We start from the raw sequence: 18,126 nt of genomic DNA, 5'->3' as shown, positions 1-18,126 counted from the left end.
TTGTGTTTTCAAAGCATCTTGTTTATTTTAAATATTAGCTTGGCTATTGAAAGGTCAAGTTAACGAAGAGTACTCTGTTAGAATAATGTCACCTGCACCAGACACATTGTAAGACCATGAGCACAGCCACTGATGTGATTCGATATTGTGATCCAATTTGTTATCCACACATACACATCATTAATCTCCCTGCATACGCTTGGTACTGAGATGGAAAATAAAGTAATTCCCTGTGAGTAGTTGGTATTGTATTGTGTGGGGCTGCCCCTCAAAATACGAACCTAATCTGGAAAACTTGCATCTGTCTAGGGCCACATCAATCTGCATAACATGTTATACATTATTCACATTCACCCTTATTTTGTTTTTGTTATTTATTCTTATTTGTCTCCTGTGGTGTTCTGTAGTGTACGCCATATTTGTGTGAGAGCTGCTTTTCAATAACGCCATGAAAAATAACTGCCAGTGGTTTAGTCACAGCTGTTCAGCATCTTATGATGTCTTATGCTTTATTATATATATACCCCAGTTTTAAACCTGTCAGTTGTCTTTTTTTCCCTATATAACAGTCAGATATTCCTTTGATCCTTCCTACAAGTTTGTGGGCAAGGATCAGTCTAATACCCTCAGTACTTTCTCAAGAACAATAATTGAAATCAGGTGACTAGAGAAGTACAAGTACTCTAAGATGGGAATGACTGTTAGTATTACCTTCTACAGCTGTGCTTGGGTCTCTACAGGGAAATAAGTTTTCAGGTTTTGAAACTATTAAATGTTCCCAGGAATAAATTACCCATTAGGTGTTTTTTTCCACTGTTGGAAAATAAGATGGTTCTGTTCCACAGTGAAATAAAAATAAAAATCTAGGCAATGTTAAATCAAATATTTGGCTAAGGAACTAGCCAAAAAAGGGCAGTTATATTTCCAAATATGCTGAATGGACAAAATGTCATTGTTTTCTGCATAAGGTAAGAAAATTACAATAAAACATTTTAAAAAGGAGACCGTTATTATTAACCCTGTAGAACATCTGGCTTATAACTGGCAGATTGTACTGTATAAAGTAAAATATAGTATAAAAAAAAAGGACTAAGTAGCACTGTCCACCTTTTTCTAAAGTTTATTTATATACCCTCTACAGCCGTTTCTAATCCATATATAATGTAAAGCTTATTGGAAGTTGGCTTAATAGTTTTCAATGTTTATTTTCTAGATCCACAAGAATTGCCATTATAAAACCACATTTTCGGCTGAAGTATTTTGCTTGATCACAATTTCATAATAAAGCCTATCAATCCAGAGCATCTGATTGAGGACAATATATTTTTTATCGATTGAAAGCTAAAATAGGACAGCCATGGTGTGTATGTGGTCATAAAGAAAAACAATGGGAAAACCACCATAGTGGAGATCCTGAAAGAAGCTGGGAAGTAGAAGGATTATATTATATATAAACACATCTTCATTAAAGATAAATACATCACAATGACCAACAAAAGCCCTTTTCTTTAGTAAAAAAAATAATGCTTTATTATCAAAACAGATATGAAATACATAAAATAAAATACTGTCAAAGGTGAAGTAATGCACTGAGAACTGATGAGGATGTAGCTGTGAAGTCTTTCAGATATACCCAATGATGTCATTGCAGATGATTGGCTGCCGGCTGCCCGTTTTCATGAGTTCAGTAAACTGGTAAAAGTCTGTTCCCATTTCATGCAGTCCTGTGTGAGACTGGTGGAAGAAAGGCACTCGGCCCTGGAAACCCACTGGACAAGAGAGGCGATTGGAAGCTCCAGTCCTGTGTGCTCTTGTGGCGTCCACAGCTTTCCCCCGCCCGTCTGTGCTCTTTGACATCCCAGACAGTTTGCGCCTCATGTTCAACAAAAAGTCTTTGGCCACACGTCTCCCTGGGTTCGGCTTCAGTTCTACTGGGTCTGGGCAATCCGGTAGGTCCATCCAGTTCTCAATCAAGTCTGCAAAGCTGTTGTCTCCCAGGACCAGTGGCTGCCGGTTGCGTCCCCTGGTCAGAAGGGAGGTGGTCCAGTCCTCGGGGTCGCTGGCCTCAAACGAGGTCCAGCGCTCCAGGCAAGCGTCCGATGTGGATTTGGGTCTCACACGCCCGCTGGGAGCCCTGTTGGTACGAAGACACGCCGCCGACGACACTCTGACGTTCCTGCTCCTACGAAGAACCACAACGTCGTCCTGCCAGGAGGCTTCAGAGTAGCCCGAGTCAAACTCCAGGCTCTTCTCGCTGCTGGGGGAGCCCTCGGCCAGCCGGCTGCCAGTCTCCTCTTCCACTGTGGTTGCTAGGCAACAGGCAGAGTCATAGGTACTGGACTCGGACACCTCGGAGATGCGAAGCCGGGCTAAGCGCTCTCTCTGCATCACCCTCTGCTGGCATCCCCGCACTGCTGCCAGCGTGGGCCGGGTGGGCACCTGATACCCTCCTCTCATCTGCTTCAGGTCCTGCAGTGTCTTCATCACACACTGCATCTGTTCCCGCAGGCAGTCTCCAGAATCGCGCAAACACAGCTAGAGAAGAGAAGAAACGCAGGTCAGTCGCACGCTACTCGCTCACTCCATAAAACAACATGGGTAGGTAAAAAGGGGGGGGGCAGAACATGTGGACACAACACTTTTCATACTATTCTTGTCTAAAGAAGTGATGTTCAATCGAAAAAGTTTGAAACTTCATTTTATTTTAAAATATCTGTACAAATACTCATTCCCTCAACCCGGATCGCTTTAATGTAAGATCCCTATTTAGTTTGTTTTGCCAGTCTTGTGTTCATAACATTCACAGAAAGGTTGTGTTAACATTTCATCCACAGAGCCACTGCCTGCAAAACTGTCTGCAAAAAGGTCTAAAAAGAAGTCTAGCATTTTTAGAGCTTTTTTTTTTTTCCTCCTTCCTCATGTGGCAATAGTAAATGCATTTATCCACTTCATTCCTGTGCTGGATCATTACACAATCAATTGCACAACTCACAGCAACACGATGAAAGAAGCCGCTTTGATCTTGGGCTAATGCTACTTAAAACGAAATAAAAGCGCCAGTTAAACTCCTTCTTTCTTCCTTTTTTATCTGTGAAAGAGCGAGTGTATGATGTGCACTGTTATCATTGTGTGTGTTCACTGGGTCAAACGAGAGCACTACAGCCTCTCCCCAGCTCACCGGACAGGCACAGACTTGCAGGCCGAACATGCGGCTGCTTGGGAGTTTCGATCATCAGCCACAGCAGCACCTTCACTTCCAGACAGACTCAGAAGAGTCACACTACTGCTGACAAGAAATGCCATGCCCATCGAAGGACAGGGACCTGATCTTCAAGCTTTTTATTCCCACACACAGAGCCTGCCCTTTCGATGACATAGTCCCATGTCCCTGTCAGTTAAAGAACCTGTTCCAAACGTCTTTTTCCCACATATCGAAACAAAAAGTACTTCAAGAAATTAAAGAAATGCATACATATTGGAAGAAGATATTAATAGCAATCTTCCCTATTAACACCACGTCTGTCAACATCATGTCAAAAAAGTAGTTGTTTAATTTGTTTATAATGTGTTTATTTATTTTTTCAACTTCTAAGTCTGTAAACTAAAAGGCCTTTACAGTGCATACACCTAAATTGATAGTACTACATCCGATTTGTTGCTTAGGTTGAAATGTCTTGTTCCTTTTTATTAATTTTGACTTTTAGAAAATGTGAAAATGTGTCTGTCTGTGTTGGACAATGACAGTTATTTTAATGCTAGATACCAATTCCAACTGTTTCTAACACTTTTTGTCAGATTCCTAATGACCGTGAAATAATACGAGCATCTGCATTGTATAGTGTAGTATATGACCACAAGTCATAAGGGAAGCAGCTTCTAAAGCCAGCACAGTGATGGCTGAGTAACAGCGCTGTAACCCAGAGGAGCACGAGAACTCATTTCCTTTTCACTGAGTCACAGGAACTTCAGGAGATTGGCCAAAACAATTCTGTGGCAGCTCAGAGTGCATTCATTTGACAATTTGAACTAGTCACACATCTTGCCAAGTTATACATCTGTTTTAATTATCCCAATAAGATGCTGAAGTTTGTTAGAAATGGACACGTGTAACCAATAAGAATGCAGCTATACATACGCAAGCTTTAAAAAAAGAAAAATTGGGAAAAAATGATCTCATAGCCAAAAGGGAACATTCAATAGTGCAATTGTTGAGTGTGGGGGGGAAGAAAGTTCCACGTTCCACTACTCCACCAACTACACCTTCCTAAAATGTTTAACTTGATGAGTGCAGTACCATAAATGTATGGGTTTTCCTTAGTCTTATTTACATGCACTGACTCTTAAATGTGACAGTTATCATTAATGGTAACTGATTGTTGTATGCTGAAACAAGGAACTACCAAAACTTTCCATGTAAAAAATGACAAAATCCCAAGTAATATAAGAGTATGCTGTTGCACTTTCATCTGAACTCTGACATATAGGCTTCTTTAAATATTTCTTAAAAACTGTATTATAATTATTATTATGACTAGCATTACATACATTCAAAGAGTGGCCTTGCATTGATATATACTTTGAATTAATCAATTCTACATTAATTAGCTTTTAACATTTAGATAGTTCTGAACTATGCAGTATTTCCCTGTATGTGTGTTTGAGCACAGTACAGAATGCCAGTAACTTTCCCAAATATATAATATGTCCCTGTTTTATACCCTCTAGAGTGAACATGCAAGTAAGAAAACAGTGCGTATTTGGAATGGCTGTTATCACAGCTGTGAAAAGTTAACTGTTTGGCTCCAAGATGGATTCTTTAAGAGAGGGATAATGTGGGGAAAGGCAAGAAAAATAATGTGATCTTTTCAAAACAATCTTTCTGCACTTTTTTCAGGTTTAGGGTACTGACACACTCTTAAAACTAAACATGAACTTATAAGGCAGGTTTATACCCCCAAGGGAACCCGCTGCTCCAGTCTCCTAGCTTGATAGCTTCATGACAAACTCCGAAATAAGCTCTGCTTTCAGGGACATCTTGAAATATTTAGAGAGAGCGGTTCTTGTATGTTTTCCAGTGGCCTTCAGCATTAAATTGCTTTCATCGTTATATACAGTTAATTACAGATGGAATGTTAGAACACTAACTTCTTTTGTTAAGAGATGAACTCTCAAGAATGCATACTGAAATCTCCAATCGCTGGGTCCTGTACAGCGATATAAAGAACTGCATTGCCTTGTCACTTTATCACGCTTCAGTTAAAAGGAATTGATAATAGCTTACATCACTTCCTGAGCAAATAGTAATATTATATTATATTAACGTGTTGGTAATTTAAATGCTGACAGAATTGTGTATATATTCCTATTTCTAACTGTTCCAACAAGTTGCTTAAAACAGGTATATATGCCACTTTATATAAGTTTTTGTGTTGTTGTTTTGTTGGTTTTTTAATTATTTAACATGCACTCCACCCTAGGAGTTAAATTTCTTTGTTTTAACAATACTTTTGCCTGTCTAGCACCTGTAATTGTTTGAACTTTGTCAGTGGTAGAAGAAGCAGCACCACTTATTAATGCTAATCCACTTTCATCTCAGTACTCATTCCTGGTAAATAACCATTACAAACAGCACGTTCACAAGTCCATGCCCCTTGACCTCCTTGTAAGTACATCAGACCATTTCAAATAGTAGAATACAAAATATAATCTTATTTGACGTCCAAACTGCAGAGAAAGTCCTAATAAACAGTGGAACTGGAGTAGAAGTGTTTTAATTGGTTTCCTAATTGCAGTTTGTTCTCTGTGAAATGATAGCCCTAAGTAAACCTTCACGTTTGTTCTGCAGAAGTGTTCCTCTCTACCAGGTGAATAAATTCAAATGACTTGTAAGGAAAGAAAGCCATCTCTATAGATTCGCCCAGGTGTTAAGAAACTACAGATGCTACAGTTGCTCTTTTATTCTGTCTTTCAGGGAAATGTAAGGCTTTGCAATGAAAGGCACCATTTGGTTGTATTTTCACGAACACATGGCATAGAAAAACATCACACCACGGGGCAGTGACAGAAAGCTCGGTCATACAGTGGCAAAGTCAATACGATTAAGCGTCTCCATCAGTGGACGAATACGTTTGTACTCAACTGTGTGGAGAGACCAGATGTTTCTCCGTATACCAGACAAAAAGTCACTGTTCTGCAATAAACATAGATCCACTGATCTGATTGTAAAAGTTATTTGTATGTATTTATTTTAATCTGCAAGTCAGGAAATGAACGTTGTCGGTATACTGCAGTGTCGCTGGAATACGCATTATAATAGATACGCCTCTGCTTAAAACTATTTGCGAATAATGTGCTAATAATGCAAGTTAAACTATTATTGTAACTGGTTCTAATAAGTAAAACTCCACACGTTACTACAATGCTTATGATTGCTGCATACAAGTTTGTTTCCCGTCAATAACTTGATGGCAGCTCACCCCACAATGCGCACAGCAGTGAGCCACAGTGACAGCTCTGAGCCTGCAGCTCCGCTAACTGACTTTCATTGCAACTCCTGTTTCAACCCCACATGCACTGGCTTTAGAAGGCGAGCAGAATTATTCACTTTAACTGGCATATAATAATAATATTCAACAACTTACCATTGCTCTCTTTTTCTTACTCTACACCAGCTGCAATCCGATGAGTTTTCCTGGAGGAGCGAACAAGGATGATTATTTTTTTGATAATTATACAATTGTGGGAAATCATCTAAACCAGTGCTATTGTGTGTATAAAGAAAAATAATGTAACATATCACTGAAGAAGAAACCCATGTGCTTACATGGAGCAGTGCCCGTCTTCAGCGCAGACTCGTACTCCTCTCTCTCTCCCCGGCGGCCTCGAGCGCTTTTGTCTGCGCGGCCACTGCCCGGCGCGTGACTGCCGGCCAATCAGAGCGCAGCCTCGGCGCCGCAGCCAATAGGAGCGCGGCTGACACCGAGCCGGCGCACCTCGCCGCGCAGGTACGCTCGCCGGGCCGCAGGGGCGTTTGCCCGAGTCGGCGCCCACCTGAGGTGACGTGGGGGATTTGTGTGGCACCAGCTCGGTTTGAAATCATGGAGAGGGGCTGGCAGCAGTGTTACCTCACTTACCCCAGGTATAGGCAGTTAGGTACAGTTTTTTAACAAACAAAAGAGGCATACGGAGTTTGCCACACACATGCCAAATAAGTTAGCGCAATTGTTCAAAACGGACCTGAAGGAAGCACTTCAATATTGACTGTGACAACGTTGTAATATGCGCAGTCTATGACGTTTTATACTGCCATACGCTTATAGTCGGCCTTACTTTATTTTTTGATTTATTTATGTATTGCCAGACGCCCTTATCCGTTGCATGATCAACACAGAAGTGCAATAATACAGTCCATATTTGAAATCAAGCATAATACACTTACAGTTTCAAAATTACAGAAGTGCATACGTTAAAATATACTGTGAATATAAATGCAAATACATCCTGGTTGTAATAGGCACGGCGGGTGTAATCCTAGGTGTGAGATAAAGGCAATTCACAATTAAGTTACAGGTCTGGCAATGTGTGAGTTAGCAGTGTAATGAAACGGGTATAAAAAGTGAAACATACAGGAGTGCTGAACAGTTCTGGAGAATAAGCTGCCATATTACATAATAATGTTGGTGTGTATGTATATGTACCTATATATACATGTGTATATACATTGCATTATTATGATATGTAATACTATTATTAAACTGTTTTAAAATAAGCAGCGTCTGTCTTATAAGGTTTTAAGTGCAACGTAATCAATGATTAAAGATTAGGATATGCCTCAGATGTAAGTATTTGCAATACAGCCAAATGTATCTCACGGCTTTTACTATATTTTCTTTTGTTCGAGGCTCGTTTAACTGAATTCAAAATAATGTATGTTAGCTCAGTTGACTTCTTTCTTGTGAGCTGTCAGTTTTCTGTAGTGCCGTGTTCTCCCGCTATTGCAAGTTACATGTTTCGTTTCTGTAATAGCTGTCCAGTACAAAATAAACCCCTTAAAACAAATTGGTTATTGATAAGGAGGGAGTGACATATGTAGCCAACAAGATAAGATGATACCAAACCAGCTTCCGAATTGCTGTGCATTCAAACATTCAAAATCTATTGACCAGACTGGGGAAATTAAATGAGAGTAATATTATTTGGAAACCATGATTATAATCTGACCTCTATTCCAAGACATTGTGATACTTACTGTAATTGACCAGTTTTATTTTAACATAGAAGTCTCGTTTCGATCTGTCAAGTTTCATTCGTTTGATTAAAATGATCTGATACATTTTCTTCATCTACCAAAGTGAAAGTGACCATCAGAGAGCAGCGCGCTGCGCAGACGAGACACGGCCATTTCATCAGCAACAGCCGGACGGGCGTTCATGTCTTAACATTAAAGTACAGTTGTACTTGTGCTCTATATTCGTATGGGAACATTTCTTATGTATGGTACCTGAAACAAATGCACATTTAAAATACATTTAAAAAGTCATTCTGATATGTGTTTAAAATTACTTAAATGTTGTCAAAGCAAAGAGAAACAAACTGTAATGTATAGACTTTAAACACACTAACAAATATGTGTGCATGTGTGTGTTTCAACGTTGAAGCTGCTTTGGCTGTAGCCCAGTCTGCATTTTATTTTTATTTTTCAACCCCCATCCAGTGACTGCAGTTGAATGCAATTTCTTTCGGATTAGTTGCTGGCAGGGCATTGCATTAAGGTACACAAAGGTGCTGTGCTGAGTGTGAAAAGGCATCAGTGTTGCGATTCACTTTTGCATTCCCAACATGCTCGCTAATAGTTATTTTACAATGCAAATAAGGCGCTTAGTAAGCATTCATGCAAAGTTGCCACAGTGGTTCATTGCCTTTAGAAATGTTAGGCAACTTGTTAACATGTTTAACGGAAGGTTACAAGGAATCATTAGAACGAAATGTTTTGCATACAAAGATAAAGTATTTGCCTTAATCGAGCTGATTGATCTACACTGCAGTGATTTGTAGTTCTGCATTCATAGTTCAGTCGTCATATGTTTCTAGTTGTAATATTATGCGCTTATGTTTTGTAAGTCGCCCTGGATAAAGGTGTCTGTCAAGAAATACATTAATAATAATAATAATAATAATAATAATAATAATAATAATAATAATAATAATAGTTGTAATATTCCACAATGTTTGAAAAAATAAACCGTACAGAGAAAATGTTAAGATACGAAAGTAATGATACAAAACATTTTTTGGATGGATGATTTGTTTTTAGGATGCTTTTTGCGTGTTGTGATTTTTCTTTGTTAATACTGCCACCTAGCAGGTTTCAGTGGAAGAGCTTATATTCCTCATGGAAAACATTTACCATTAAATATTTAAGGAGTCCTGCATTTATACATGCCTTCATTGATGCACTTTCTATTTCTATTGTCTTTTGAATTAATCATGATTTATTGGTCATCAAATGTATTTTATCCACTTTTCCTCGTGGTTACACATCCACAGTCAAACACTGATAAGTTATTATAGTAATACGTGTTAAAATACTTAAAAAATAATAATACTCAGACAAAGGATGGTCTATATTTGATTTTGTTGTTTGTTTGTTTGATTTGTTTATTTTTAACTAGGAGAAGTTTGTCAGCTAAATTATCTTCAATTCGGTTCAAGCTTTGGTTTTCATGTTTGAAATCAAATGACATGGCCTTGATTGTTTCCAATGTGTAGGCCTATGGCTGTTTAAACTATCATCATGTATTTATGAGCTTTCTAACTTGTAAGTGGTAGAGGGTTATAGGATTTATAACCGCTTGCAGGAGATAAACTGACACATTTACATTATGCAGAAATGTAAACTGTTCACTTTATTCTTAAATGGAGAATCTTTAGTAAAGAGAATTTGCTGTCCTGTTGGATTTTTAATTTGACAATTTAAGTGTTTTAATCATATTTATTCAGTTTTTAGTTTATTTTGTGTTGTTTGTTGTGCAGATTATGCACTAAAGGGTGGGTTAAAACAGAACTATGTGAATTGTCTTTAAACATTGAGAGTATTGCACATTTCAGGTTTACATCAGTGTTGTTAGCTGAGTTGACTGGGTAAACAGCTTGATATGTGGTTGCTTATCAACAGATCTGCCATGCCTTCTTTGTGGTATAAAGCCAGATAAGTGGAAATTCCTCTGTGATTAAATAACCCTGTAAATCCAAATGTCACACTCTGAATCAATATTCTATGTGCAAAACCGGCCTGTCGAGTCTGTGTAGGTTTTGCCAGTTCTGATAAGTTCACTTTGTCCTTGCCGGTGCCTTACACGCTCTATGGATTAAAGGGTGCAATGGAGTATAAAGTTTCCAGTCACTTTCATCTAACAATTCTATGAATTCCTCCACTGCATCTGTATACATCAACCCCAAATAACATGTAACCTGTTAAAGGACAGTATATTAAGAAAACAACATTTTTAATACAAAAGTGTAAAGCAGACAGTGGCTTCCTAGGACCGCCACACCTGATCTAGTGTGTGCTGTCAATGATCCCAACTCAGCGGTATCAGTTGCATTTGACCGTGCCAGAGAAAGAAAAACTGTGTACCAGACAAGACCAGGCAGATCACAATTCTTTATTAGGGAGAACTGCAGGTCGATTGTGTTTGCTGAGAAGGTATGTTTGAGATTTATTACATGTTTAAGCTGTGGCCCTTGGCAACCCTCTTGGTTGGCAATTTCAGAAAACATCACTCCTCCAGCTCCAGGAACACTTCAGAAAAGAACTTCGGCATTGCTGGACTTTAAGGCCAAGATCAGTACAGAAGCTCTCGTATGATGGGTCATTTGTCTTTCTTCGGGCTGTTTTTACCCATTCTGCTTCAGATTTGTGTATTTGAAGGTAAGCAGAGTTGGTTCTGTTGTACATTTGATTTAATAATATATGAACCACGTGAGCATTTTTTCTTCAGTTAGTCAGGATGTAGAACATAAGTGATGGTTGCTATCCTGTACTGCATTGCAGATTGTTTTGTGAAAAATCTGTCTCAGAGGCATTCGAAAGTGGGTTATGTTTTCTCTTTCCCAAAAGTATCACAGAACCGACACACAAGCCTGTTACATTCTGTCAATATAAAGGCATGGAGAAAAAACAGGAGCCAAAAATGGATAACCAGTATGAGGAACACAGAAATTAAACAGTCCTAGATCAGCTTTAACTTTATTTTTTATTTTATTCAAGTAACCGGTATTTGATAACTTCATCAACACCTTGAACCTGAGCTACCAAGCTGATAAATAGCTTGAATTGAGTTGGAGAAATCTGATGTCTTTGTGATAGTAAAGGAGCAATGGTGATAAAGGCTCAATCTAATGTGAAATCACTGTACAAATTAAAGTAACTTGTTTTAATTAGACACTTTGCTCCTCATTCACAGTGGATGTGGCATTGGGACAGAGTGACCCTGGTAAGTGTGCATTTCATTTACACACCCAGCTTCTTGTACGATTAGCACTGCCATATTTAAAGTTGTATTTGATTCAGAAGGTATGGGCTGGTTTGCCTACCACAATGTGAATTTCTCTGTTAATTCTTTACATGTCCACTACTTAACAATAAATCAATATTTTTTTTAGCTATGTAGTTTACAGCAAAATTACACCTCATTATGGAATACAATGTCAGTAACAATTATTCTCTTTAGAATTCAGGACGCTTACAAGTAATGTTACAATCAGGGAAGACAGCCGTCCCAGAAGCCTTGTGGCGAAGTTTGACATTCAGCCGAATGATTCTCCTTTTGACATGCAGATCAAGTCAGTGATACCCAGCAATGTGTTTGAGGAGCCCATAGTCAGCAAGACTAAGCATCCTGATATATTCAGTGTTGAGGTAAACCATTTCACCTCAACCTTTCACTGCAGCAGAAATTGTCTGTTGTCATTCTTGTACCAGAAATAAGAATTTTGTTATAATAAGTCAGCAAATGTTGTTTTCTCACAGATAAGACTCAATGCTTCACTGGACTTTGAGAGTGTGCACATCTACACCATATTCCTCAGACTGGTCACTGCCAATTCCACTGTGGAAGAGAACTTCAATGTGTTTGTGATAGATGTCAATGAACCACCAACATGTTTCTTCCAGTTTCCAGGTACAGGATCTTTCAGGTGCTCATGTTTTTTTTCACTGACTTCAATATCATCACTAGAGCATCTTGAGTCTGTGTGACCGGGACATTATTGCATTATTATTTGAGACTGTCCACTGTCCTCTGATGGCAATTACAATGCCTGACCTTATTCCTGCTTCTCTCAAATGTCAGTAAAATCTTCCACTGGAGTAGTGCTCTATCTAAAGCCTTGTTTTGTAGGTGCTGAGGTCCAGGTCCCAGAAAGCTTGTCTGTTCCAGCCCAGATTTACCAAGTTTTGGCCTCAGACCCTGATCAAAATGACACGCTCAGTGTAAGTGAAAGGCTTCGAGTAATTTGTTCCATATTCCTGTACGTGTGCTTCTTTTCTTATTGTTGTTGTGAGCCAGTGGTTCTGCTTAGTGTATATGAAGTTATGTTTGTATTTTCGTGCATGGATTATGTGTCAGTGGATGTAATGAAAGTTCTCATACAGGTTGGCTGACCATATGGCAAGGAATTCTGAAGTATGCAATTAGTTAATTAACTAAGCAATTAATAAGGCAGATGTCAAGGACAGGAAAACTGCCAATCTATCCAGGTGGATCAGTGATGTAGGATGGATAACACTTTTTTTTTTATAACCGGGATCTTGTTTTTAGTATATATCAGAATGAGTCTCCTGACTGCAGACATTCGCAGTCTCCTTAACGGTTGCTAATGTAGACAAATATTTTTTCCAGTAAATCTACATTTCTCTCCCTTTTCATTTAGTACAATATTACACAAGTCCTGCCCGATTCATTAAGTGATCAGTTTAAGATCGATAGCAGTGGTTCTGTTATTGCTATGAAAAGATTTGACTATCAGAATGGGAAAAGGGTGAGTTGGCCTTTCCTTTATCATTGCTGTAGACTTTAACCATATGACTAATTCAGTCTTGAGATTATAAGAGCAAACAATCATATAAAAGTTGTGGACATTAACTTTTTACGTGTTGTACTTATGTTATATATATGTATATATTCAATTTTTGATGTAATAAGGGTTGATAAGTACTTGAAGTGGGAGAGGAACCTGATTTTCATGATGTCTCTGCCCGTTAGGATTTTATTATCTATGTGACCGTCACTGACCAGGGAGGGGAATCCTGCAGCGGCACACTAAGTTTAAAGGTCCTGAAAGTCTTCATCCACCCTCTCACATTTATGTGAGTACAGTCACTTTCTGAAGCCAGGCTGAAGCTCTGAAGATGATAATACAAGGCCGTCATTACAGAACTGACTGGTTTTCTGCTGCTGCGTTATTCTTCACAATGTCTTTGTGGAACTTTGCAGCTGTGCATGATGATGTATTTAATAAAAAATGTAGCAGCAAAGCAACAAAAATTTAAATGGGTGGGGTGATTTCAATTAATTAGTTCTGAGACTGTAAAGACCATAATGGCTTCTGTATGTATATGGCAAATGTATACAATATGTGTCATTTTAATGTTTAATGTTTTTTGTATTTTTTAACTACTATACTTTTAAGAAATCCTTCCCAGAATGTCACCATCTATGAGAACAGTGGGGAAAATGACTACGTGGCAACTGTCACTGGCAATGGCTCCAATATACACTATGATTTTGTGGATGCTTACCAGCATTTCAACATTGAGCAAGGTATGGACAGATATCAGGCTGTAACTGTGCTGTCTGTGGCCTAACAGGACAGGATATTATCTTATCAGAGACTGCTACCAAGAATAATTTAAAAAAAAAAACGTTTTTAACATTATAACTCTCGTTGTGGCCTTTTTAAAATCAGAAGCCTGTGTCCGTGTTTTGGTAGACCCACATAAGTTCGTTGGCTGTGGCTGAACGGTATTTCTCTGTCTCACTCTACAGGCTCTGGGATTATCCGGACTGCATACAGTCTTGACCTGGAAAGGGAGCCAGTGCTTCAGTACAGAGTCCTGATGGTGCGGGCCTACAGTACAGCAGACCTCTGCAGTGGCACTGCCACTGTAGCAATCACTGTGCTGGATGTCAATGAATACCCCCCTCTCTGCTTCCCCCCTGTCTTGGTGTAAGAGCAGCTTTTTCTGAGCCCAGGTGGCTTTGTTGAGTGGAATAGACAGAAGAATAAACCAAACTGATGCATGCTAGTTTTGTATTATGGCTGGAAAGGGATGGATATAAGGTATTAGGAGATTGATTCAGATCTGGGATTTAAAAACAATAGCCCTTTGGAGTTATTTATACCTCAAAGATAAACACGATGTTGATAAGTATTCCTCTCATAGTCCCAGAAGTGTGATGATTTCAGTGTGAGGCGGCACTGCAATTTGTAACGTAATAAGTGTTTCATTGTAGGCTAACGGTGTCGGAGACAACTGCAGTGGGAAAGTCTCTGGGTACCGTGAAGTGCTACGATCCTGATGCCAGTAAAACTGCCCTGGATTACCAGCTCCTGACCAACAGCAACTCGCTTTTCAAGTTCCGTCTGCAGAATGGCCAGCTGCAGGTTAGTCTTTGGTGTGATGGTGGTGGTCCTTTTGTTAACATCGCTGGGCCAAGAAACATTATTAATTTCTATAAAACAAGAGTATGGCAACTAATCTAGCAAAACACATTTTGACAAAGAGAATGAATCTTATTTTTTTTTACTTTTATAAGATTAAAAAGGTGTGGCTGTTAGTCGCAGTCCCCTCAGAGCCTTTATGGCCCAATTTAAACTATTCAAATGTTCTTTTTTTCATATGTGTTAGAAACTTAGCTTGAAAGAGTGGATACTGCTTCAATTTAATGAAAAAGGCACAGAGGAAAAGATAAATGTCATAGTAATATCTTCCAGGAATTAGATTTAATAGAAGGCTAGCCATTGCAGTTTTAATATAACCCACATTTATCTTTTAGGTGAATACCACTCTGGATTATGACAATGCTGCAATTGCCCTTAATAACTTTCAGTACCAGGCCACCATTTTAGTTAATGATAGTGGCATTCCCTCCCTCACGAGTAAGTTGTTCACTCCTGGTTATCTGGTCTTCCTATTGCTTTCTCTTTTTTTAATCTCTTTTTAATAATTGTATTATTTTTCTCTCCCTTATTGTGGTAGCTATATGGTTGTTGAATGACTTAATTGCTTGCAAACCCTGTTATCAATTTTAAATGTATGATTTTTGGAATCACCCCAGTCCATTCAGAGAGAGATGAATGCAAGGTCCAGAGAGCCTCCTGCTCTGTTTTGTTAAGCTCCTCTTTGTGTCAGCTGATAAAAAAAAACAGCTTCAGACCTGTGGCTTTGCCAAGATATTATTTCACTCAGAACAGTCTATCCTGATAGTCTTGCATAGCTCTCAATCTAGAATCAACAATGTCTATTTTTCTCAATGAATCACCATGAACATTTTGGGTGTCTGTTTTGGGATTTACATTTTTGATTTTGACAATCCCTAGAATTTGCAGCTTTGCAAATGTTTGCTGTGGTGGCATGCTCTTCTGATAAGATGTGTCAAGTGTTCAAATTGAATGCCTACGTGTCTGACTCATGTGCCTCTGTTTCAGCTGCGGTTCGTGTGCTGGTGACGGTGACCCCCGTCAACGAGTACGAGCCTCAGTTTCAGGGTCCTTTTGTGTTCAATGTAAATGAAAATACACCCAGGGCTGCTGTGATTGGGGCAGTGAAGGCCACTGACAGAGACTGGGATTTCAATGCCATCCGCTACTCAATCATCAATGGGGAAGGCTTCTCCATCGATCCTCAGAGCGGTCAGTCACACTTGTCCATCGTCATTTCCCTGCAACATGCCAAGTCTTGTCTTCTGTTTTGCATTAAAATACACTAATGAAGTCTATGGATAACTACACCGATACTGGTTAATGTCCCCATAGTTGTTTAGAAAATGTGTCTTTTTAAGATTAATTAGGAGAAGAGGTATCAAGAGGCACTATGGTTTGTATAACCAGTCGGGGGCCTCATGGTGTGTCGGTGATCTCAATTCAGAACCTCAGCTGTGGAATTAGTGGGGAGAAACAAGCTGGATTGTTTCTGTTTTTTATTATGCAAATCTTCATACATTTGTTGTCTTTTCACCATTAACAGGAGAACTTTACCTCAGAAGAAGCCTGGACTTTGAGCACCAGACCATACACCATCTGAGGGTGCAAGCTATGGATTACAACCAGGATGTAGACCCCAGCATGCAGAAGAGTACATCGGAAGACTTTTCCATCCATGTGCAGGTTCTACTCTCTTACACAACCTCTGTACCCTCTGAAAACGCGTACACTAGCTTTGTTTTAATCGAGATTTCACCAGTGCTTTGTTTTGCAAAGTCAATATCTCTTGCTAGTATCTTTTGATGGCAATCTGAACTAAATGGCAGTCACTGTTTTTCCTCAGTTGAAAAGGAAATGTTTTGTTTCTCTTTCTTTCTTAAACTTCGATCATTTGGTGTTCCAAAGTTGTGTTGTATCCAGCCTGAGAATATTTGTGCCCTAGTCCCTAATTTGGCACGACAAATGGTGCTATTTCCATTAAATAAGATACAGCCAAAGACCAATCAAATAGAAGCTGTAATCGTCTGACATTCAGTACATTTCTCTCTCTCCACCCTCACAGAACATCAATGATAACCCACCAGTCTGTAATCCATTTCTGTACGAATCAACCATTTACTCCACACTTGCTTCAGGAGAACCCATTATCACACTGAGCTGCATGGACATTGATAACAATGTGTTAACAGCAAAAATAACCAATGGTAAGACTTTTTGTGCAGTGAGGACCAATCTCTCAAAGCCTCAAATACATTAGACTGGGATTTGATCAAAATTAAATAAAATGTCCTTTTTATTTAAGAACACTTTCTATTGACAATCACTTTTCACTTAGACAAATTAGTACAGGTTAGATATGAGATATGGCTAACTATGAAAGAAGCCTAATTGTATTCCTGAAATAACAAAATCAGAAACTATTACTCTGCATCTCACACTGTAGTGAGCTGCCTTTTGGTATTGGACAGAAAAATCGCTGTTATTAAACAGAGCCAGATATTTGACTAGTAACTTCCTGTTTCTTTTTATTTTTATGATTATTCCAAAACTCAGTTATTCATTATTCATTCCTTGGTCAGTTTGTAATCAGGGGTTAGACACAATGCATTTTGTTTTCTTAGAAGAGATTAATTGACCGTTACATCTTTTATTTTGCCATGAAGGTGCAGTGACTGATCGTTTTTCATTGAACGGCATGAATCTCATTTCCAAAAACATCTTCTCCTATAATCCTGAGGGGTTATTTGACCGCACAACCTTTGAGGTGAACATAGAGGTCTCAGATGGCAAGCACTCCACTGAAGTAGTGGCGATCATTCACGTGATTCCATGGACAACCACTGTTCCCACCACCACTACTACTACCACGGTAGGTTTAACATGGGACAGAGCAAGGAGAAGAATCTGTTCACACTGGATTTAGATAGTCCTGTCCTGTATGGTGCCTCTTCCTGCACTGTGCTGCCACAGGAGAGGTCTGAATTACTCTGAAGCTTTGAAAGCTTTGGACAAGCCTTATTATCGTAATGAGGTACTTATAATTTACACTAATCATATTTTTCCACTCATATTTTTCAACTGTAGACAAGGGCCCCACAGGTAGTGACCATAGTGCAGACGTACTGGGAGCCAGATATCTGGTTTGTGGCTGTCCTGACTGTCACTGGGGCTCTGGTCCTGATCTGTCTGGGCCTCCTCATCTGGAAGATCCTTGTTTGGTAACTACCCCTTCGTCCACTCAGTCTCATCTTGTAACTAGAATGTGCACTTCTGGTTCAGTTCTCAAAAAGTTGTCTATGTGGAAAAACAAGAAAAACATTTTCTATAGTCAGGTTTTTTAAGTGCAATCACAGCTATTTTTGTACTTGTGTGTTTTATATCCCCAGCACTAAAGTTTGCGGAAGTCCAGTGCAAGATGTG

At 39.1% G+C, this 18,126-nt stretch overlaps 2 protein-coding genes across 3 annotated transcripts; one reads left to right on the top strand and one right to left on the bottom strand.

Annotated features, from left to right (window-relative positions):
- Window positions 1-1,104: 1,104 nt before the first annotated feature.
- LOC136736585 (PAK4-inhibitor inka2) lies at window positions 1,105-6,894 on the bottom strand. Of its 2 annotated transcripts, XM_066698125.1 has the most exons (3): window positions 6,824-6,894; window positions 6,642-6,691; window positions 1,105-2,535 (listed from the first exon to the last, which is right to left on the bottom strand). In XM_066698125.1, exons 2-3 carry the CDS (start codon window positions 6,642-6,644, stop codon window positions 1,624-1,626), a joined length of 915 nt encoding a protein of 304 aa, XP_066554222.1. In that variant the 5' UTR covers window positions 6,645-6,691; window positions 6,824-6,894; the 3' UTR covers window positions 1,105-1,623. The 2 variants fall into 2 exon arrangements, with proteins under 2 accessions (XP_066554222.1, XP_066554223.1); XM_066698126.1 differs by lacking the exon at window positions 6,824-6,894 and having other exon boundaries at window positions 6,642-6,817.
- Window positions 6,895-11,833: 4,939 nt separating this feature from the next.
- On the top strand, window positions 11,834-17,928 carry LOC136747012 (cadherin-related family member 4-like). The gene is made up of 13 exons (XM_066699967.1): window positions 11,834-11,920; window positions 12,032-12,182; window positions 12,402-12,493; window positions 13,266-13,369; window positions 13,693-13,823; window positions 14,049-14,229; window positions 14,517-14,667; window positions 15,060-15,162; window positions 15,712-15,915; window positions 16,250-16,389; window positions 16,769-16,910; window positions 17,370-17,575; window positions 17,791-17,928. The coding sequence occupies exons 1-13, from the start codon at window positions 11,834-11,836 to the stop codon at window positions 17,926-17,928; spliced, it is 1,830 nt and encodes a 609-aa protein (XP_066556064.1).
- Window positions 17,929-18,126: the final 198 nt, after the last annotated feature.

This window comes from Amia ocellicauda, chromosome 3, assembly GCF_036373705.1.
Source record: "Amia ocellicauda isolate fAmiCal2 chromosome 3, fAmiCal2.hap1, whole genome shotgun sequence".
Taxonomy (NCBI): Eukaryota; Metazoa; Chordata; class Actinopteri; order Amiiformes; family Amiidae; genus Amia; species Amia ocellicauda.
Note: the sequence above shows the minus strand (reverse complement) of the source record. Positions and strands in the feature narration are given on the sequence as shown.